This window comes from Typopeltis vanoorti, chromosome 9 (genome assembly GCF_054136105.1).
Source record: "Typopeltis vanoorti isolate ZY-2024b chromosome 9, IOZ_Tvanoo_1.0, whole genome shotgun sequence".
In the NCBI taxonomy this organism is placed as follows: domain Eukaryota; kingdom Metazoa; phylum Arthropoda; class Arachnida; order Uropygi; family Thelyphonidae; genus Typopeltis; species Typopeltis vanoorti.
The window spans coordinates 136,671,431-136,695,971 of record NC_143557.1 but is presented as its reverse complement, the minus strand read 5'-3'; the positions used below and the strand labels follow the sequence as shown (position 1 = coordinate 136,695,971).

General features: G+C 38.1%; 1 protein-coding gene across 3 annotated transcripts in view; it reads right to left on the bottom strand.

The window, feature by feature from the left end:
• The window catches only part of Piezo (piezo type mechanosensitive ion channel component), a 1,325,935-nt gene that overhangs the window by 756,198 nt on the left and 545,196 nt on the right, over nt 1-24,541 (bottom strand). For all 3 annotated transcript variants that reach the window (XM_090398322.1, XM_090398324.1, XM_090398323.1), the window contains one exon: nt 7,890-8,091. In XM_090398322.1, coding sequence (XP_090254448.1) covers nt 7,890-8,091 — 202 coding nt within the window. The remainder of the gene's footprint in view (nt 1-7,889; nt 8,092-24,541) is intronic.

Here is a 24,541-nt window from a genome sequence, read left to right as displayed (position 1 = left end):
CCAATTCTATGAAAAATCTCTTCCATGTCATATCCCCCCCCCCTTCCTCCTATTCAAGAGGCTCTGTAACATACATTACCTCAATCTGTCCTCATACTCCACATTCCAAAGACCAATGACTACCTTGGTGAATGTTTTCTGTACCTTTTCCAACATATCCTCATCATCATGAAAACCCAGCGACCAAATCTGTGCACAATAATAAATATAAGGCCTGATCAAGGTCTCACACAATGAAATCATAACCTCTCTATTTCTGCATGTCAGGATTCTCCGAATCATTGCCATTATTTGATGTGATGTCTTCACAACTTGTGCAATGTGGCCCCTGAATTTCAGGTCCTTGTCCACCATCACTCCTAGATCTCTCATCTCCTCTACTTCTGTTAAAGTTTCCCCACCAAGTGTATACTTGGCATCCCATCGTTGTTTACCAAATCTCAAAACCTTACACTTGGCAACACTGAACTGACCGTTCCACTTACCTGCCCATTCATGCAATCCATTCAAGTCCTCTTGTAAGGCATTAACATCAGTCTGACTGTGCATTGCTCTCCCCAGTTTTGCATCATCTGCAAACAGCTGGATATCACTAGATAAACACAACACAATATCATTAACATACAAATTGAACAACAATGGCCCCAAAAATGATCCCTGTGGCACATCACTGGTGACCTTTCTCTTTCGAGATACTGCACGCCCATATACAACTTTCTGATACCTATCTGAATGCCAGCTACTGATCCAACACAGAAGTCTGTTATCCAATTCCATCTGTTTCAATTTAATTAAGAGCATGTCATGTGGCAGTCTATCAAAAGCCTTTGCAAAATCCAAACACCAATGTATATGCATCTCCTCTGTCCAAGGTATTCGTCACCTTGTTATAGTACACAAGTAAATTAGTGAAACATGATCTCCCCTTAACAAACCCATGCTGGTAACCACAGAGAATACTGCTGTTATCAACCCATTTTTTTATCCTACTTCTCACCAATCTCTCCAAGACCTTCACCACAACTCCAGATATACAGACCGGTCTATAATTTGAAGCTACAGCCTTATCAACGCCTTTATGCAGTGAAACAATTTTACTCTCCTTCCACTCCCTTGGAACCTGTGCTGTTGCAAAACTCTATTTAAACAGGCATGCCAATGCTACCACCAGTTCCCTGGAACATTCTCTTAAGATACGTGATGATATTTCATCAAATCCTATCACCTTATTAACATCAAGGTTATTTATTTCCTCAAATACCTTCTGCTCACTCACAATTAAGCTATCCTCTCCAGTGTCCTCTACACTTAAGTTCCACATGATTCCACCCTGATTAGGATGAAATACATGTAAAAATTAATCATTGAATACCTCAACAATGTCTTCTGCAGCAGTTACCATTCTACCACTTTCATCCCATAACTTTATCTTTCCATGATCATTCTTCCGTTTACTTGCCACATATCTAAAAAACTCTCTAGGGTTTTTCTTTGCCACTTTCTGCTCATACTCTACGTTTGCTTTCCTTACTAACTGATTACCATTATTCATCTTGTACTTCCTCCAAAGGACTTTCTTTTTCCAGATTTCATGCTTAAGCTCCACATTCATCCATTTTACACCAACCTTGTTCAGCCTTTCGGCCTTTGGGATACATTCATACATTGATGCTGTTATGTATTTCTTTGTAAGTTCCCACGCAGCATTTATTTCATTTCCTTACTGCTCAACTTCTCGTTCCATGTTATAGCTCCAAGTTGTCTCCTAAGCTTGTCATAATCACCAGCCGTATAATTCCACATATACCCTTTCCTCACAAAAACCTGCATATGACTAGCCATAACACAGGTGATTACTTCATGATCACTTTCACCAACTGGAGGAAAATGTGAAACCCCCAGTAACAATTACATCCTCTGATGAAATGATGAGATCTAGAACTCTTGATGCTCACGTGCCTTTCTTTACATGCTGCCTGAGATAGTTATCTCTCAAGAACTCGAAAAATTCACTTTCCTTATTCCCAAATGCTGTCTCTTCATTCCAATCTATATCGCCATAATTAAAATCACCCATAATAATTACCCTTCCTTTGTTCACTAATCCAAGTTGTTTATACATTTCTTCGTCACCACATTCCCAGGCCTATAGCAACATCCAACTAAATATGTCTTCCTCCCAACCTCCACGTTACACTGCACTGCCTCATAACCATTACCACTATTTCCCTCTTTCATGTTTACCTTATGTGGACTTAATTCCCCTGCTATCATCAGCAGCACTCCCCCTTCCTTCCTTCCCTTTCTATTCCTCACAAAAAATACTGTACCCTTCCATTTCTATTCCAATTACGATATCATCTTCATTCAACTATGTTTCACTTATTCCAATGATTTGGGGGTGAATAGACTCAATCACTGAAACCATTTCATCCCCTTTATTTCTGATACTTCTGCCATTTGTAAACAAACAGAACAGTTCATTTTCTATAGCCAGTCCTAACCAAGCCATATGTTGGTTGTGATTTCCCCACTACATCTGCTACCCCCCCCCCCCCCGAGTTCTGGACTGGTAGGCCGGTTCTCCTTGAATTCTGATGACTCGAATTTTAAAGACTTGAAAGTGGGGTTTAACCTCCCAACCACTACCACCACCCGGTGTCTACGGTGCCCCCATATACAACTTTCTGACAGCCAGTTACTGATCCAACACAGAAGTCTGTTATCTAATTCCATCTGTTTCAATTTATTTAAGAGGTTGTCATGTGGCAGTCTATCAAAAGCCTTTGCAAAATCTAAGTACATCACTTCATATGCATCTCCTCTGTCCAAAGATATTTGTCACCTTGTTATAGTACATAAGTAAGTTAGTGAAACATGATCTCCCCTTAACAAATCCATGCTGATAACCACAGGGAATACTGCTGTTATCAACCCATTTCTGTATCCTACTTCTCACCAATCTCTCCAGGACCTTCACCACAACTCCAGATATACAGACTGGTCTATAATATGAAGCTACAGCCTTATCAACGCCTTTATGCAGTGAAACAATTTTACTCTCCTTCTACTCCATTGGAACCTGTGCTGTTGCAAAACTCTAGTTAAACAGGTATGCCAATGCTACTGCCAATTTCAGGGATCTAGTTGTAGTGATTTAATATGATCATTTAAAAGTTTTGCAATGACTACACTACATAATTCAGAGGATCTGGTCAGAAAGTTGAATTCCAGATGATCAGAGGAGAGCTCCCATAGTCCACATCTATTAAAAAGGGAATAAAGCAGGTGAATATGAGAATTACAGAGGAATTTCTCTATTAAGTGTTCCAAGTAAGATTTATTTATGCAAGAATTCTTTAAAAGAAGCTGAGAAAAATTGTGGAAGAGAAACGTGGTGCAGAACAAGTCAAATTTAGGCCAAATATAGGTGATTAATGTCAGATTTTCAGTTTAAGATAAGTGAGAAATCGTGGGAATATAATAACGAACTGTGCTTAAGTTTTGTTGATGTGGGAAAAGAATTCGATAAGATACCGAGAGAAAAACTTTTCAAAAACACTTCAATTATAAGGGTGAATGGAACATTATACAGAGCAATGCATAATGTATATTTAAGTTGTAAGTCAACAGTTAGAAATGAAGAAAATATATGGTGTTTCAAAAGGGTGTATACAACTTTGCAGGAAAACAGAAAATAACATGGATAACATGCAAAAGCTGAGTGAGTGCCATAATGTAGTGAAACACATAGATTTTTGGTCATCACATAACTTTATTACCAAATGACAACAATATATGGTATGATACGTCACACCATTTGAAAATGGCGACTTTTGATGGTGCAGAGCAAATGTGCTGTGTGATTTGGTTTGAGAAAACAAAATCTGCAACACAAGTTCAGAGGAATATCCACATGCAGTACAGTAAAGAATCTTCTAGTAGGAACACGATCTACATGTGGCCACAAGACTTTTATGAAAACAGGCTGTTCTGTGTGTCATTCAAGGTCAACGGGAAGGCCGTGCGTACTGCTAATACCATTGTGGAAGAATTTTTTGAAAGTCAACCAGATGGGCATCTCATCAAATTGGAATCCACACGTGACTGTGTGGCATGTTTTACGACAACATCTGCATTTAAGACCCTACAATTTTACCCTCATACAATATTTGAAGAAAGATGATAAAAATACATGCCAGGATTTCTGTGCAGAAATGATCAGCAGGATAGCACAAAATGAGGACTTTTTGGACATAATCATTTTCAGTGACGAGTGCACTTTTCATGTAAGTGGGCAAGTAAACACTCGCTACTACAGAATTTGAGGAAGCAAAATTCACACTCCATCATAGAACATGTTCACGGCACTCGAAAAGCTAACGTGTTTTGCACCATAAACAAGAAGAAAGCGTATATGGATGATTTTTTTTTTTAGGTGTCTACCATCACTGGAGTTGTGAATCTGGACATGCTACTTGGGTACATAATACTACAATTAGACGATGATCACAATGGACACTTACATTTCTAGCAAAACAGTGCACCTCCTCATTACCTAAAGGACATACGGTCATACCTCAACACCTGTTTTCCAGTCAGATGGATTTGTAGAGTGGGAACTTGCAGCATGGCCACCACATTTCCCAACCTTACATCGCTAGATTTTTTCTTGTGGGATTTTGTGAAAGATTGAGTGTTTGTACCAAGACAACCAGCCAATTTGGATGAACTGCATTCCAGATTTACTGCTGTCATTGCTGAAGTTATGCTAGATGTGCTCTGCCACATGCAGCAGGAAATTGATTACAGATGGGACGTTGGCAGAATTACTGGAGGCAGCCATGGAACTTTAACTGTCTGTATTGAAACTTCAAGTGTTACGCTATATTTGCATGGTAATAAAAATTGTTCATCTGTCGCTATTTACCTTCTATTGTCATTCAAAGATGTATACCCACTTTTGAAAAACATCCTGTACAGGAAGATGGTTTGATGTAAAATCAGGGATGACATAAGAATGTACATTATCTCCACTCTTATTCATCATGTATATGGATCATGATATCAAAGAAAATGTCATTAAACGTGATATCAGAATTGGAGATATCAAACTTAGCTCTTTGCTTTATGTAGATGATGATGTACTATTGAACACATCCAGTACAATTCTCCAGATTCTTTAAATGAATTGCATAACAGCTGTAACAAATTTGATATGAAAATCAGCAGAAAGAGACCGGAACTATGAAAAATAGGTAGGAACATAGAAAATTTCAGCTGCATTCTCAATGGACAACATATAAAACAAGTAAAACATTTTAGAAATTAGGCACATTTTTTAGTGAAGATGGCAAATTAAATTTGGAAGCAGACAACAGAATAAGTAAAGAAATTAGCCAGAACACCAAAGTAGCAGTATACAAGACATTGTTCAAACCAGTTTTAAATCATTATGGATCTGAGAGCTGGTTAGAAATAAAGCGCTTGATCAAAGACTAGTGACCACAAATATGAGGGTTCTGAGAAAAATTAGGATAGTGAACTGATGGCATCAATGGCAGAACCACATTATAAATTAAGATATTAGACAGGAACTTGATATTATTAGCATTCAAGAATGTGTCAGCAGAGCTAATCTAAGGTGGTATTAGCCAGTTAAATAGAATGGGTGTGGAAAGGTTAACAAAACAGGTGTTTGATGCCAAGTTAGCAGGAAAGAGACCCAGAGGAAGACCAAGATCTAGGTGGATCAATTCAGTCAGAACTGCCTTAGAAGAATGAAATGTCAGATATGACAATATCAGAGTACTTACAAGTAATAGACTAATTTGGAGGAAAAATGTGAAGAAATTCACAATGTGAGGAAAATTAGGAGATGGTTAATAATATAAACATAATCAGGCAGTGCTGTCATTATAGCCTGAACACTCCTTGATGGTACATATCAGAAAATGAATGCTACTCAGCTTATATTTTGTGGATCTCCTTTTCTTCCTCCACCTTATTCACAAGCATGCAAGGGGGTGCTCCTTCACAACTAGGGCATTTTAGTACTTTGCACTTACAGTATTTGTTCTTATTATCTTTATGGCAAAAAATGACCATACTTTTGACATTTTAAAGCAGTGCTTTGCACTGCTTTAAAATGTCAAAAGTACGGTCAAAGGGTTCAGGATGTATAGTCTAACTGGGCAGTTTATATACTCTGCTTTCACAGATGGTTATTTAAGTGTGATGAAAGTAAGGATGATATTCCTAGTTAGAAATAAGTGACCATCCTTACTCATGAGTATTACATTATTCTCATATGTAGAGATGTCACTCCTTGGTCTTTCATTCAGGAATAGATCTCCTTATCAAGATTGAAGAGATCCCACTCTATTACTCCTCAAAAGTAGTTCAATGTTTTATGATTAGTTAACTATTATAGGTATTCCTCTGAAAGATTATGCACAAAGGAGCTACTATCATGTCTGAGTTTTGGTTTCTACAATTTCTACTAACAATGTCCCCTTGAATGGAGCTTCTTAACTGATTTTGGAGATTGTGCCAAAATTTCCAAATCCTTTGGAATGAAGAAGGTGACATTTTCTCAAGTAGACATTCTTTAGCTGATTGTAATATTAAAACAGTTGCTGCCCCTGATATTTTATGCTTCATTTTGAATTGATGTTTTAATGGTTGGCTGGGTCTCTGTTGAACCTGAGGATGAAAAATTACTCATTCTCAAAAGGGGCTAGAGCTCTGGCAAGCAAGTTTGAGTTAGCTTTGGGAGCAATAAATTTCAGGGCTAACTTGAATGCTATACTGGGCTTGAGCCCTGTCCCCAGGCCATAAGGAAGGAGACTTACTTGAGTACTGCTAACCATCACAGGCAAGCCCACTAGCTGAAGCAAAAGCCAATGTAGTACCAGACTACTGGGATCTCCCTTTTCAGATGTCAACTGGTCATACCACTGCAAACAGATTCGCATGGTGTTGGATCCCAGTGATGGTGATCTGGAAGACAGAATAGTGAAAAGAAACTTACGAAAAATGGCAAAAAATATGGGAAGAAAAGCATAGAAAAAGAATGAAGAGGGTCACTACAATCGATGTTTCAACACCCCCCACCACCAAAAAAAAGATGTCTCACATGGAGGGGTTGTACAGGTACCGCAACCTCTGCTGCATCAAAGTGATGAAAGCTGCATTAAATATGTCAAATAAAATAAGATATATGGTCTAAAATATTAAGTCTTTATTACTTATTAAAAACACTTGTAGCAAAAAATTTGACAGTCAACGCTCATTATAATTAACTCCTTCACTATAACAAAGCATCAAAATGTCACTATTATTCATAAATACGTTGGAATTTTTTTCACTTGGTTAGACTATAAATTATATATTTACTTTAATTCTTTATCCAAATGTAAGCAAACAAAGTTTGCACCTGAAGTATCTTCAGTACTGGAGCAACTCGTAACAAAGGTGGACTTGACCTCACATCACTTGCCCTAGTATCCCATAATGCAAAGCACATCCCCTTGCAGACATGTATAATGTCTGGCTCCCACTTAAGAGACCTCAATAAAGGTCAAAACTGATCTTGGTAGTGACCCTTCACATAATGCATAGTATTATACATGTCTGCAAGGAGATGCTTTGTATTATGGGATACTAAGGCAAGTCATGTGAAGTCAGTCCATCTTTACCATGAGTTGCCCCAGTCCTGAAGCTACTTCAGGTGCAAACTTTGTTTGCTAACCCTTGGATAAAGGATTAAACTAAATATATAATTTATTCATAAAGACCTTGCAAGTTTACTATATACTTCCATGAATCAAATATCAAATTATAAAAGAGAATCATTTCAGTTTTTCAGGGTGTCAATAAAAACTTACGTGTACAAAGGCCAGGAGGAATTCCGACACATATTAAATACTGTATTGGAAGTATAATACATTGTAAAATGACAAAAACAGTCCACAACTTTGCTAGCACTCTTCTTCTCAAAAGGAACATTACACAGAGCAAAACAGCATATATTGTTGAAAATACATCCAGACGTGATCCAATATACACAGCCATGGTAATAAAGGTGAACTATCAAACAAGAAAACTGTTAGTCAAATAGCATCTATCATACAAATATATACAATTATAACTGTTATAAGAAAGATTAACTCATCGCATTGCAATGCACAGATAAAGGAAAGCTTGCCAAACAAGCTTGGCATTAACAACATACACTTTTAAAAAATAACTTGATGTTGTGAGTGTAATATGTATGCATGGCAGAGTGTAAAAGTTGTGTAGGTGAAAAGAAAAGTCAACCACTGTGGATGGTACATAACATAAAAATTGTAACATATTTATCATATGCATACTCAAGAGTATTTCAAAGAGAAAAATATTAACTATTCAGGACATTTCGGCAAGCCTTATTTTGTCCATAAAGAAATATTTCCATATTAATTGGAAATTATGTTTAATCATTAATAAGCGACAGGGTGAGATAAGGCATTCAAACACATATAAGCAATACACAGGAAGTATACATTGTAAAATGGCAAAAACCACCCACAACTTTCTAGTGCTTTTCTAAATAGGATGATTACAAAAAAGCAAAACATCAAATGCTGTTCAAAATACATCTTTACCATAACAACATTGCTAGTAGTCTTTTTAAAAGAACATTACTAAAAGCAAAACAACATATGTTGTTAAACATGCACAAACTAGTAAGAAAACCACAAGTCATTAAATAATAATGGGATGATGACAACATACATCATATCTTCTCTACACTGATATTTAAATATCAAAAATCAATTAACCCTTTGACATATAAATTATTTTTAAAGTTGGCTCTAAATTCGTTTGAAATTGATGCGAACTTCGTAATGTCTGGATACATCAAAATCAATTTTGGTGCAATAAACAAAAGACTCGTCACAGACGTTTTTGTATGCTAATGGATTAACTATAAACACAATAAGTTTAGACCGAATTATTGGAAAAGAGCTCTGGAAAAGATAAGTACTATTCTGAGTAATAATTGGCTATATTTTATGAATTTTAGTGTTCTACTATTTATTTTTGATAAAGTATATCTGTGAGATTTTTGGCATGATTTCTCCAGGATTTATTAGTTGAAATACTTTAAATCTAATGCAATGGCATTACTCATGTGAGCATCGACCGGTGTGACTAGGTGAGCGCCATGAAAATGAAGTGGCATTAATGACATACACTTTTAAAAAATAACTTGATGTTGTGAGTGTAATATGTATGCATGGCAGAGTGTAAAAGTTGTATTTGTGAAAAGAGAGAGAATAAATGGGAGATGAGAGAAAGTATGGATTTGTAGGAAGTGCAAGATACAGAGTCCATCAAAAAATATATACACACACTTTAACATATGTCATCTATGGACTTTTTTCGAAGTTGGATGGAATTACTGTAGCAATGTGTAGTATGATGTTCTCTCAAAAGATGTTCATTACTCACTTGAATACTAGCATCAACACGTGACTGGTAGGAGAGTTAAACAAAATGGCCAAGGCACGTTTGCCGTTCAAGGAATGTAAGACAATTTTAAAGTGGTATTTCAAATTTGAGAATGTCGTTGAACAACAATGGAGGAGTGAGTTTGCAATACAACCTCCAACACGCCTGACAATTGCGCATATTCATGATAAGTTTGAGAGCCATGGTACTGTGTGTGATGTGCACAAGGCAAGATCCGGGAGGCCTCACACAGCAATAAGTCCTGCTTCCACGGCTATGGTGTTGAAACAGTTTACACGTTCACTGCAGAAGTCTACCACACAATGTGCATGTGAGACAGGAGTTAACAGTGCAAGCATAAGGTGCATTCTTAAAGCAGCAAAATGGAAAGTTTTGCTGCTTTAAGAATGCACCTTAAAGCAAGGTGAAAGTAAGGTGCAGAAGAACAAGAGGCAGAGAGAATGTGGGAGAGAGAGAGAGAGAAAAATTGTTGGAATGCAAGATTTGACGAAACAGTTATTGAAAATGAAAAATGAAATGATAAATATGCAGAGTGATATTAACTGTATAGTGAAAACTAATGAAAGTGTGCAAAATAATAGAATGAAAGAAAAAACATTAAAAAAGATGAGTAAATCCAGCATAGCAGTATATAGAGATTCCATAGTTAGAGGATAAGTTAATGAGAGAGAGTGTCTACTTATCCACAAGGCAGAATGTATAATTCAGGCGTCAGACATGAGGAAGAAATGAGAAAGAGAGTTAGTGGTGATTGGGGGGGACAAATGATCTAAATGGACATAAAGAGCATATGAGGGCAAATATCACAAGGTTATTAAAAACAGTGTAGTGAGAAAGGCTGTCAGTGTGTTACAGAGGTATGACAATGATGAGTTGAAATGGAGAGCCAGAATCATGAATTGTATGCTAGCAGAGCTGTTCGAGGAGATGGGAGTACAATTTGTGGATGTATGGCATGTGTTTGAGGGAGAAATGGAATTATAGAGGTGTGGTGGGTTGCATTTGACTGGCTTTGGATTGAGTGTACTGAAGAAAGTATTGCTAAATGGAAGTACAGTGCATGATGAGTGCAAGAGATGAAGTGAAAAATCAGGACAGTTGTATTGAAGAGACAGAAGTGCTTGGCAGTGAAAACAGTAGCAGCGTGAGAGATGAAGAGAAAGGAAATGCAGAAGGAACAGTGAAATGGGGATGAGCCTGGATGGACAGAAAGACATGGCATAGGTAGAGTGGATGTTGAAAGTGGCAGTGAATGCGTGCGTGTGTTAAGATGTAGTATACTGCAATGTGCACAGGGAAGTTGACATTGAACAGATATAAGTGGAAAGTGTGATAAAGGTAATTGGGCATGTATGTTTGGGAAATCACAACCAACAAGTGGCATGGGCAGAACTGGTTATAGACCTAAAAGTGAATTACTGCGTTCGTTTACAAATACCAAATGCCAGAAGTATCAAAAATAAGGAATGGTTTCACCAATTAAGTTTATCTGCTCCAAAATTGTTGGAATAAGTGAAACGTAGTAGAATGAAGATGATATCAAAGCAGGAATAGAAATGGAAAGATACAGTGTTTTTGATAAAGATAGAGAGGACAAGAAGAGAGAGGAGTACTGATGCTGATGATAGCAGGGGAATGATGTCCACAAAAGGCAGACATCAAATAGGGAAAAAGTGGCAATGATTATGAGGAATGTGCTGTTCACAAGGTGGAAATTGACAAGAAGACATTTAGTTGAATGTTGCTATAGGCTAGAGAATGGGAAAGATTGTGATCAAGACGTAAAATAAAAAATAAATAAAAACTTGGGTTAGTGAACAACACAAGGGGAATTATTACAGGTGATTTTAATTATTGCAGTATAGATTGGGATGTAGAGGTAGCATTTGGGAATAAGGAAAATGAATTTCTTGAGTTCTTGACAGACAACTATCTCAGGAGGCATGTAAAGGAGGGCACATGAGGATTGAAAGTTTTAGATTTGATTATTTCATCAGAGGATTTAATTGTGAGTGGGGTTTCACACTTTCCTCCAGTTGGTGAGAGTGATCATAAAGTGATTACATGAGTTGTGGTTAGCCATATGCAGACTTCTGTGAGGAAAGGATATATGTGAGAGTACACAGCTGTTGATTATGACAAGCTTAGGAGACAGCTTGGAGCTATAACATGAAACAAGGAGTTGAGCAGTAAGGAAATAAATGCTGCTTCGGAACTGACAAAGAAATAGATAGCAGCATCAATGTGTGAATGTATTGCAAAGGTAAAAAGGTGTAAAATGGATGCGTGACTTCGGAATGAAATCTTGAAAAAGAAGGTACTTTGGAGACAGTACAGGATGAATAATGATAATAATCAGTTGCATGAAGATCATAAAAAACAAGCCAGGAGAGTGACTCAGATAGTAAGGAAAACAACACTGCAGTATGAGCAGAAATTGGTAAATTAGGCAAGAAAAACCATAGAGTTTAGATATGTGCCAAGTAGAAGGAAGAATGATCATGGTAAAATGGCATTCTTCTTCTTCTTCTTCTGCAGCATTTCCCACTTAAGTAGGGTCGCTGTTTATGGCGAGTCTCCTCCACAACCTCCTGTCTTGGGCTGTAGCCACACAAGTTCTTCATCCTCAAGTCTTCCTCCACCATCTCCTTCCATCTCTTCTTTGGCTGCCCATGCTTCCGCCTCTCCTGCACATCCGTCTACATGACCTTTCTTCCCACACACTCTTCCTCCCTCCTCATCACATGACCAAACCATCTCAATAAATCATCTTCATGAAAGTTTGCCAACAGGAAAATATACCCGAGGAATGGAGGGAAAGTACTTTTGTCCCCTTCTACAAGGGTAAAGGAGGTGCACAAGACTGTAAAAATTACAGAGGAATAAAGTTGATGTCCCACACAATGAAAATCCTAGAGAGGGTTCTTAATAACATCAACAAGGATACAGGAGGCATACAAATGCCTCCTGTATCCTTGTTGATGTTATTTTTCCTCAGTGCCACAGTTTCCATAGCATATGTCATAGCTGCTCACTACTGTCCTGTAGATTTTGCCTTTTAGATTGATCGGAATCCTCTTATTGCATAGCACTCCAGCCATCTCTCTTCAGTTCCTCCATCCTGCTTGTATTCTGCATCCTACTTCTTTCTCAGCCTCACCATCCTCTTTCATTGTTGAACCTAAGTATCTAAAGTCACTGACTTTCCTGATGACATTTCCTTCCAGCTCCAGATCTGTCTCCTGGATGCTATCCACTTTGCAACACACATATACTCTGTCTTACTTCTGCTCAGACTCATACCTCTCTCTTCCAGTCGAGAGGTATGAGTCTGTATTAAACAGGAACAGACTTAATGCTAACCCTAGATGCAAGCCAACTGTCACTGGAAAACTTTCTGTCTGTCCCAGATGGGTTCGAACTCATCTTCATATTTCTCTGGTACCTTTTTCTCCCTCAGACACCCCCAAACTTCTTGCCTTGGCACTCTATCATACGCTTTCTCCAGATCAATAAATATCAGATGAAGCTTCCATTGCTTCTCTCAAAACTTTTCCATCATCTGTTGTAACCCAAAGATAGCATCTGTCATCGATCGACCAGGCATGAAGTAATTGCTCCTTTGCAATCTCCACCTCCTTCCTCAGTCTTCCATTAAGAACCCTCTCTAGGATTTTCATTGTGTGGGACATCAACTTTATTCCTCTGTAATTTTTACAGTCTTGTGCACCTCCTTTACCCTTGTAGATGGGGACAAGAGTACTTTCCCTCCATTCCTCGGGTATATTTTCCTGTTGGCAAACTTTCATGAACAGGTCCCACAGCAGGTCAATTCCCTCTTACCCCAGTGCCTTCCATGCCTCCACTGGAATCCTGTCAGGGCCCACTAATTTTCCATTCTTCATCCTCTTCATGGCTTCCTTCACTTCCACTCTACTAATGTTCTGCACCATCCCCTCATCTTCTCTGTGAGTCCTTGCATATTCTTCATTCAAAAGCCCTTCAAAGTATATTCTCCATCCGTTTCTTATATCCACATTCCTCCTTAATACCTTCCTCTAGAGTCTTTGATCTGCCTCACATGTACGATGTCCTTTGATGCCTTATTTCTACATTTTTCCAATTGATAAATCTTTCATTGTCCTTCATTCGTTTCTAAGTGATCATAAAGGTCTTGGTATGCCATGGCCTTTGCCTGTGCAACAACTCTCTTGGCTTCTCGCTTTTTCTCTCTGTACTCCTCTCTGTCCTCTTCCACTTCTGTTTTGCCTTCCTCTTAGCCATCACTGCTTCTTGTACATTATTATTCCACCACCAACTCTCCTTCTGCTCTCTAATCTTTCCGGATGTTTAGCCATGCACTTCGATTGCACAGCTTAGAATTACTTTTGAATTATGTCTCTACCAGTATTGTACACTTTCTAGTCCATCCGAAATCCTCTCTAACACCTTCTCCCTAAAACAGTTCCTTGCACTCTCTTCTTTTAAGCGAGACCACTCAATTTTCTTCCTCCCATGGCTTCCAAAGATTCTTATCTTCGACTTTAAAATAAAGTCAGCAGCCGGTGTTGTTGTGCCACTTGATTTGCTGGGAGTGCCTTACAATTTGTTACTGCCTTAACATCTTTTCTTCTAGTCAAAATGTAGTCAATCTGTGAACTATTGTTGCCACTTCTAAATGCTATCAAATGCTTTTCTCTCTTACAGAAAAAGGGTTCACAATTGCCAGCTCAAATGCTACTGAAAAGTCCAAAATCCTCTCTCATTCCCGGTTCATCATTTCCACTCTGTGAAAGGGCCACCATGCACCCTTTCACAGTCTCTATTCTGTCTTCCTATGTGTCCGTTCAAGTTTCCTCCAACAATCGCCATCTCGTATTCTTCCAGTTCCCTCATTTTTTCATCTAGCACGTTCCAGAATTCATCTTTCTCTCCTGCTATACAGCCAACTTGTGGGGCATATACACATAAGATGACCAGTTGCTCTTCTCCAAGACCCAGTTTCATTCGCATGATCCTGTCGTCCCTCCTACCCACTTCAAGTACTTTGTCTGTCATTCTGCTACACACCACAATTCCGACACCAATTCTTCCCTCTTTATTCGCTCCAAAGTAGAACAATTTATACCCATCTACAAGTTCCTTCGCCTTTCCCCCCTTCCACCTTGTCTCTTGCACGTATAAAATGTCCAACTTCCTCAACCTCATCATGTCTGCCACCTCTCTTCCCCTTCTAGCCATGCTTCCAACATTCAAAGTTCCCTCTCGCAACATTCTCTCCACTTGCTGGGCTCACTTCTTTAACCACACCAGCCCTTGATGCGGTAGCCCTCGTGTACTTCTCGCAGCTGTAGGGCGATGTGGCTGAGAGTCGATTAAGGGGTACGCCCTAGCCCTTGTATCACTTTCTTTTCGACTCATTTAATCATGGTAAAATGACATTAATGGATGAAAATGATAGAATGGTAACAGCTGAAAAAGACATTGATGAGGTAATCAGTGATAAATTTATAAGGGTGTTTCATCCTCATTAGGGTGGAATCATGAGAAACTTAAGTGTATAGGCTTAATATGGCTTAATTGTGAGTGAGCAGGAGGTATTTCAGAAAATAAATAACCTTGATGTCAATAAGGTGATAGGATTTGATGAAATATTACCATGCATCAAAAGGGACACTTCCAGGGAATTGGCAGTAGCATTGGCATGACTGTTTAATAAGAGCTTACAACAGCATGGGTTCCAAGGAAGTAGGAGGGTAAAATTGTTCTGCTGAATAAAGGTCGTGATAAGGCTGTGGCTACAAATTATGCCAATTTGTATATCTGGAGTTGTGGTGAAGGTATTAGATTGGCGAGAAGTAGAATAGAGAAATAGGCTGATAACAGCAGTATTCTCTGTGGTTATCAGCATGGGTTTGTTAAAGGGATATCATATTTTACTAACTTATGTACTATAAGAAGGTTAAAAAAACCTTGGAGAGAGGATATGCATTTACAGTGGTATACTTGGATTTTGCAAAAGCTTTTGATAGATTGCCACATGAAAAGATGTTAAATAAATTGAAACAGATGGGATTGGATAACAGACTCTGAGTTGGATCAGTGACTGGCTGGAAGATAAATATCAGGAAGTTGGTATTGATATGCAGATGATTGTAGAAAAAGATAATGCAAAATTGAGCAATGCAGAGTCAAGTGCATGTTATGGTCTCACAGGAGGACTTGAATAAATTGCATGAATGGGGCATGTAAGTGGAACTGTTAGTTCAATGTTGCAAAGTGTAAGGTTTTAAGATCTGGTAAACAACAATGGATGCAAAGCATACACTTGGTGGGGAAATTTTAAAGGACGTAGAGGAGATGAGAGATCTAGGAGTGATGATGGACAAGAACCTGAAATTCAGGGACCACATTGCACAAGTTGTGAAGACATCACATTGAATAATGGCAATGATGTGGAGGACCCTTACATGTAAAAATAAAGACATTATGAGGTTATTGTATAAGTCCTTGATCAGGCTTCGTATAGATTATTGCGCGCAGATCTTATCACTGGGTTTTCATAATGTGACAAGGTCCAGAGAAGATTTCCAAAGGAGATCAGTGGCCTTTGGAATGTGGAGTACAAGGACAGATTGAGAGAATGTGAGTTGCAAAGCTTGATGAATAGGATGAAAGGGGAGGGGAATATGATTGAGACATATAAGGTGCTCAAGGGTTGTTATCTGGTTGAGATTTTTCACAGAATGGGAGGGGGTAGAACAATAGACCATTGCTGGAAACTGTATAAGGAGGGTGTGAGCAGAGAAGTGAGGAGCAGGTTCTCTGCATGGAGAGAGTGGTTGAAAAGTGGAATGTGCATTGCCCTGAGTGTGTTGTGAATGTAGACACATTGAATCAGTTAAGGCACAGTTGGATGACATTGTGTGCAACAGCATGTACCTTCATGCGAGTCTCTGACTCCATGGAGGTCAGATGTTAATAATAATCACAATTTCATATATTACTACTTGAGTATTTAGGCTTAGGTGCTTGTTTATATTCATGGTGCACCTTAATGGAATAATTTATCACAAAGAGAAATAATCAGGAATACAATGTTAAAATTGTAATAACACACACAAGAAACAATATGCTGAAGAAATGTGGTGGAATTTATGCTTGGTAGGGATACATTGTTGGAGGTGGAGGAAATAAGAGATCTTGGGGTGATGGTCGATAAGTGTCTAAAATTTAGAGGGCACGTTGCCAAATTTGTGAGGACAACACAACAAACTCTGGGAATAATACAGAGGACACTGACTTGTAGAAGTAAGGAGGTTCTTGTTCCATTGTATAAGGTTCTGATTAGGCCACACATGGATTACTTTGCACAGATTTAGTCACCTGATTTTCAAAAGAATGAAGATATGTTGGACAGGGTCCAGAGGTTATTGACTAAAGTAGTTTCTGATCTCTGAATTGTTGAATATGAAGAAAGGTTGAGAAGATGCAATTTACGAGTCCAGTGGATAGGAGGAAGACTTGTATGTCTCTATCATACAAGTTTACCAACTTGTATGATAGAGACATACAAGTTGGTAAAGTGTTGTTATAGGATCAATGTTGAAAAGGTTTTTCATAAAATGATGGGAGATGAGGGGAGAAAAAGAGGTCATCCCTGGAAGCTGTATAAGGAGGATGTAAACGACAGAGTGAAAAGCAGATTTTTTGCATGAAACTTTGTGAATAATTAGTACCTGACCTGAAAATGTGGCATATGCAGAGAATTTGAATTTGTGCAGTATGATGAGCTGTGTGTATGACAAAGGGACTTGCTAGAGGAGCCTTTGATTCCATGGAGTCTTATGGTAATAATAAAAATAAAGACTAAAGCCCTATGAGGGGTGTCCTCTATGGGTGCTGTTGGATAGCCTTAGATGTTAAACAGGAGGTCTATTTATTTATTTATTAAGATTTATTAAGATTAGACTGTTTTTTGAAGTCTGCTGCATATTCTAAAACAAGTTTCAAATGTGACGTAGGTTTCTATGGTTAAGCAGTTCCGTGGAAAGTTTTTGGTATTGATACCACATTATAATATAAATAAGGAGTTTACTAAAAATAAGCAATTAAAACGTGATAAGTTTTGCACATCATAAAACTTGCATCATCAGGGTTAGTGGTACATGAAAGTTTTACACAACAAAAACCTATTAACAATTAATTACACATATTAGATGTTTTTGATAACTTCACAACCATTAAATATAATTGATAAAATAGAATACAAATGATAAATTCATTACTGTATGCGTGTTGGAACATTGCTAGTTGTTGCTATCATGCATGCTATATCCTAGCCATGGTAGTTAAATTTTTGATGAAAGCAGAACATATCTGATGTAAATTTAAGCCTTGGTTTTTTATTGGTTTTGTGTAGAGATCCTAAAGTATTTGTGAGGATTCTCCAAATTTTCTAGTATAGCAGTTATTACCAATATATGAGATTTTTGTTTGTTGCCAGAGTACTTGAAGGCCAGTAGTGGTTGTGTGGAATGCCAGACCTGATTTATGCTCTCTTCTTTTTTCAAGGTCTTTTTTCTTCCATCCGATTCTGTATAAGGCATTGGACAAATCGTCAGCTAGACCTGATTTCTAATAGTTGTGGTGGCAGATGTATTTTTTGCGTTCTTCTAGGTGTATGTTAGCAGTCTTACAGTCTGACAATAATATTATAATTTGCAAGAACAAGGAACTTTGTAAACACCCAGAAGGGAGGAGAGGATCCTTAAGAGAGCAAAGTAGGGAAACCAGCTTTAAATTAGGCAGATAGTGCAGATATTATATTTCTGGCTATTTTTACTAAAGTGCCCTGAGTACAAGAAATAGGGCATTACTGTGTCTCTATGTTAATAGGGATGTGAGGGGGGGGTTGGAAGGGACAGATAATTTGTAGATATTTTTGGCATTGTAAGCACCGGACAAAGAGGGTCTGGTGAATAAAGGCAAGTTCTGCTGTAAGGGAAGCTTGGATAGAACAGACGTTGGAAGCTCTGTTGAGAAGGGTTTTGATAACCCACATATTGTTGAGAAAAAGGGATTGTGAGAAAGTATTATTATTATTATTATTACTACTGGCAACTCCAAGGAGTCCTCTGACTCATCGAGGGAGGCCCTAAACATCATGTCAAGAACTATTCACCATTCGCACAATATCTATCATACTTTGGTTTGAACTCATTTACAGTCCGTATGTAGAGGCTTAAGTGCTTTGAAGACATCATGTTGGAGGCTTAATGGATTGTATACAGCACTCAGAAAGGATTAAAACAGAATTTAATACTTCCTATATATTTCGTCTCAGTAAATGAGACATCTTCAGAGATTACAAAAAAATTAATGTAACATAAAAACAAATGACAAACAATACTAAGCCCAACCACGTGGGTGATACTAAAGTCCTATCCAGGTGGAGAGCTCTCTAAGGGCAGTTGTAGGTGGCCTGGAATGTAAAGTGGGACCTCTGGTGATAAGCGTTTCCCAAATCTTAGGAAACTTAATGCAATTATATTTGTTAAGATTTGGTTGATTCCTGAGACCTGCTGCTGATTCTAAGAACAGTCTTTCTCTTTTGAATTTTCTGTGGTGGAGCATGGTGGTTTTTTTCCATGAGATCCTGTGGGTTGCATCCAAGACATGGTCAGCCAGGCCTGACTGACCATAGTCGTGCTTGCAGATGTATGACTTATGTTCCTCCAGGCGGATAGTAGCAGATCTGCCTGTCTGTCCAAAGTATGTCAGTTTACAGGAACAGGGTACTTTATAGACTCCAGGCACTGAGAGAGGAAGGAGCAGATCTTTTGTAGAGCAGATAAGGGTAGCAAGTTTGCAGTGCGGCTTAAATGCTGTGTGTAGGTTGTACTTTTTTAAAATCTTGGCTATTTTTTCAGATGTGCCACGGATGTAGTGTATGGTGATGGCATTTCTAAACTCTTTTTGAAGAGAAGATCGGGGAATGGGGGAGGAACTGATTATTTTTTTATTTTAATGTTATGATTGCTGTAGACATTGGAGAGGAAAGTGTTGTGTATGTGGTCAAGCTCAGTTGTAAGGGCGGTTCCACTGGAACAAAGATTGTGGGCTCTCTTGGTAAGAGTTTTAATAATGCCATATTGTTGAGCAGGGTGGTGGTGGGAGCATTTGTGGATGTATTTACCTGTGTGCATGGGTTTTCTATATACCATGAAGGAAAGTGTACCGTTGGGGGGGCGTGTAACTAAGGTGTCTAGGAAGGGTAAGCAACTGTTCTCTTCCTTTTCCATCATGAACTGGATTCTTGGATGTAGGTTGTTGAGGTGAGTGAGGAAGGAGTCTAATGTGTCTGGGCCATGAGGCCAAATAGAGAACACATCATCTACATATCTTAGCCAGATGGAAGGTTTGAGAGGGGCTGAGTCTATGGCTCGTTTTTTAAAATCTTCAATATAAAAATTAGCAAGAGGGGGTAACCCATGGCAGTTCCTTCAATCTGCTTATAGATTTTGTTCTTCCAAGAAAAATAACCAGAATAGATGGCAAAGGAAAAGAGATCTAAGATGTCAGAAGGAAAAACGTTTTTGAAGTGTTAAGGTATCAATTAAGGGAATATTGGTAAACAATGAAGAGATGTCAAAGCTTACCAATATGTCTGTGTTATTTAAGGTTAAATTTTCTATGAGGGTTTTGAAATGGGTAGAGTTTTTTTATATGGGATGTGGAAGGTCCAGTGAGGGGGAGGGGGGGGTACCGAGAGTTTGCCAGCTGTTTTGACAGTTTGTAGCAAGGTGAGTTAGTGGCATCTACTATAGGTTTTAGTGGGGAATTGGGTTTGTGGATTTTTGGTAAACCGTATATTTGGGGTGGGGAACAGAAAGGTTTGAGTTTTTTCGTGATATCCGGGGGCCTGGAAGACACTATTTTAAGTTTGTTTTTTAGTTTTTTAACTTGTGGTTTTGTGGGGGTTGTGTTCTAGTGAAGTGTAGGTAGAGCGATCTCAGAGGATAATCTCCATTTTTCAATTGTATTCAGTGGCATTACCCTTATCATCTATGGTGATAACGATACTTTTTTCTTTTTGTAATTTCATGAGAGCAGTGTGTTGGGAGGACGATAAATTACTTTTTGTAGGTGAAGACTGGGTGAGGATGTTGGCAACGTCAAGTCTGATGTTGTTTACTATCTCCAGAGGTAAGCGACAGATCTTGCGTTTGACGTTGAACATCACATCACTGGCACTTCTTTTGGAGCAACCGCGAAATTGTGGCCGGGGCTTAGGGCACTGATGCCATCGTTGTTGAGCCTTTTGGACGATAAGTTAACTACTATCTGGAGCAGTTGAATTTGCGGCTTGGCTTTACAAAGGTTGTTAAATTTCTTGATATGTTTATTTTTCATTTTTTGAAATTCTTTCTGCGCAGAAGCTTCTGAGATGCCAGAGAGAATAGACCAATGTTCAGGGTTAAGTACAGTGGAGACTTTAGTATCACCCATGTGGTTGGGCTTAATATTGTTTGTTATTTATTTTTATGTTACATTAGTTTTTTTGTAATCCCTGAAGATGTCTCACTGACTGAGATGAAATATAGCAATTGAATTCTGTTTTTAATCTTTTCTGAGTGCTGTATACAATCCATTAATCCTCCAACATGATGTCATTTACAGTAATGGCACCCATAACAGATTCTGGCAGCTTATTCCACTCATTCACCACTCTCCAAGTAAAACACCTAGGTCTTACACCCTTGCAAATGACACTCTTGCTCAGTTTCCATGGATGGCACCTAGTTCTCACATCACCAGACCTGTTCTGAAAAATTTCCTCCAAGTGAATCCTATAAAAACCCCCTCAGTAATTTGAATGTCTCAATCATATCACCCTTTTCTGCCAATCAATCAATTTCTGAAACCCACAGATCATCAACCTGTTTTCGTAAGGTTCATTCCATAGACCAGCTATCATCTTGGTCACTCACCTCTGGATCCTCTCTGCCACCTCCCCATCAAGGAGAAACCCTGGTGCTGATCAAGGCACAGTAGTCAAGATGGGGGTCTTATCAAGGCTTGATAAAGAAGAGCAATAAACTGCTTATAAGTGGAGGTTTCTGTGGTTTAAAAGTTCACGTGGCATATTCCGGTAATTGGACCACATTTTTTAATAAGCTATATAAAACACAATGAATTAATAAGACCCGACAAGTTTCGTAAGTCGTTTGACTTACATCTTCAGGGGTAAAAGGAAACTTAAAGTTTAAAACACAAAGAAAAGAGAAATTATTAGTAATAGTTCATACTATACAGTTGTAGCCATCTGACTATTCATAAAATTAAAAATCAGAATGCAGATTCAAAGTAGTGCTGAGTTTATACAATGTTGGATGATGCCACGTTCTGTTGTTCACGTTCATAATGTCCGAGGTCTGATTGAGGTATGTTTTTTTTTTATTAAATCTGACCAAACTTGGTGGAGAATTAAACATGCTTAAAATACCAACATAACGCAATAAAAATCAAGGATTAATTCTCCACCAAGTTTGGTTAGCTTACACTGTTAGATGAAAATGTGAGTAAAGCGACCGATGCAAAAGACATAGTGGAGTTGTTTAATGATCACTTTATTAAGGTGTTTCATTCTGGAAAAGAGGGTTTCATTACTAGAATAGGGAGGTACAAAGTTTGGAAGTACAAGAGGGGAGTATGTTACAAATACTAAGTACTTCTTATGTCAATAATGCAATAGGACTGGAAAGGATTTTGCCATATTTTTTAAGATAATGTGGTATGGAACTGATAGCTCCACTGACTTGGCTTTTCAGTGAGAGTCTGGCTATGGAACAGGTACCAAAGGAGTGGAAGGAAGATAAGCTAGCGGCACTGTATAAGGGTGGCAGTAAAATGGACGTGGCAAACTACAGACCAGTTTGCATATCTTCTGCAGTTACGCTTTTCGAGAAATTAATGACAAATCATGTACAGCATTGGGCAGACGATAATGTTATCTGTGATAGTCAGAATGGATTTGTTAAGGGGGTGTTCTTGTTTTAATAATCTACTTGCCTTTCATAATAAAGTAACAAGAGTGATTGATGAGGAAAAGGATGAAGATGATGTGGCTCCCACCCATAAAAGACTTCTATAAACCTTTTCCTTCATGCTTACACGGTGCTCAGAATGCATCATGAAAATTATGGAAACAACTACTGTGTTAGAGTAAAACTTTAGTTTAATGTAAACCAAAATAAACACTTGACGTTTTGACTTTCACATTAAGGTCATCATCTGGAGTATACACATGTATACAAAGAAAAAAGCTGCACTACAATCTACATGGTATGTTAAAGTTACTGATCAACCATTAAAACTATTGGCCTGACCTCTTGTGGAAAAAAAAAAAACCTTAGTACATCAACGCTAGAGTCCTGTTATTATTATCTATTAGGTTACAAAATTAAATTAAGCAACATGTTAACATAAAAAAATTACTTATATAAGTATACATATAAATTACAACAAACCAGTATAGATGGTGGCCAATAAAAGCTGAAAAATTGCTGTCCTAAAGTCAGGGTTTGCTAGAAAATTAATTGGACTGAATGGTGTGCCATCCAAATTGTTGATGGCAAGATGATGATGTAGAAAGGCTGTTTTACTTTTCCCACCAGAGGTCAGGCCAATAGTTTTAATGGTTGATCAGTAACTTTAGCATATCATATAGACCGTGATGCAGCTCATTTCTTTATACGTGTGTATATACTCCAAATGATGACCTTAATGTGAAGGTTGAAATGTCATATGTTTATTTTGGTTTATATTAAACAAGTTTTACTTGAACGCAGTAGCTGGTTCCATAATTTTCATGATGCATGGTTTCTAAAAACCAAAGTACATTTATATCATGGGTGGACAAAGGATTTTTTCCTCATTTTTATTAATTTTTTTTTTTCATTTATTTGTTACATAGTCCAGAAACCCTGCTCTAGAGACCAAACATGGAACTTTTTCAAGTGACTTCAGTTCTCCAATAAGCAGGGTGGTGGTGGTCACACACAAGGCAATGAAATTTATTGCCCACCTAAACTACATGATAAGCTAATATATAAGTTACAGCACATGGGTTTAAAGAACAGGTTAATGAAATGGATTGGGGACTGGCTGTCTTCTGATAGATATCAGAGAGCTGTGTATGAGGGAGCAGTATCAGAAAAGCAGAAGGTTACAAACAGGCTTCCACAGGGCTCAGTATTGGGATCTGTACTGAAAGAGGATATTCACTTTGCAAATGATTTGAAGTTGGAGAGGGTTATTAGTAAAGTGCCAATGTAATAGATCTTTAGAAGGATTTGAATAAGCTGGTCAGATGGGAAAATAATGGGTGTTTCAGTTTAATGCAATTAAATGTGATGTTTTGAAATGTGGAATCCATCAATGGGAGACTGCACACTCTGTTTGGAGAACTTCCTCTGGTATAGTTCTCCAAACAGAGTGTGCAGTCTCCCATTGATGGATTCCACATTTCAAAACATCACATTTAATTGCATTAAACTGAAACACCCATTATTTTCCCATCTGACCATCTTATTCAAATCCTTCTGAAGATCGAGAGATACACTTCCTCTAGGATAGTCGAAGTTTAGGAAACACATAGCAAAGGTAGTGAAAGTAACCCAGAGGATTGTACTTTTCAGTATTGCATCATGAGTAACCCTCATGATGCCATACTCAGGATGCTGGCCAGCAGAGGTGGAAGAGTGGTGATTCCATTGTATAAAGCCTTGTTCATATCTTGATTACTTTGCTCAGATTTTCTAATCAGGATTTGAAGGGGATAAAGGAGATGGTGATGGTGCAAAGGCAGATAACAAAGCTGACATGAGGACTGTACAATGTTAGCTTTGAGGATAGATCGAGTGCATATGGACTGCAGAGTTTGATAGACAAAAGGAGAGGTAATGTGATTGAAGAAAATTTTAACTATTGAGACGTAATTACAGGATTGACATTGAAC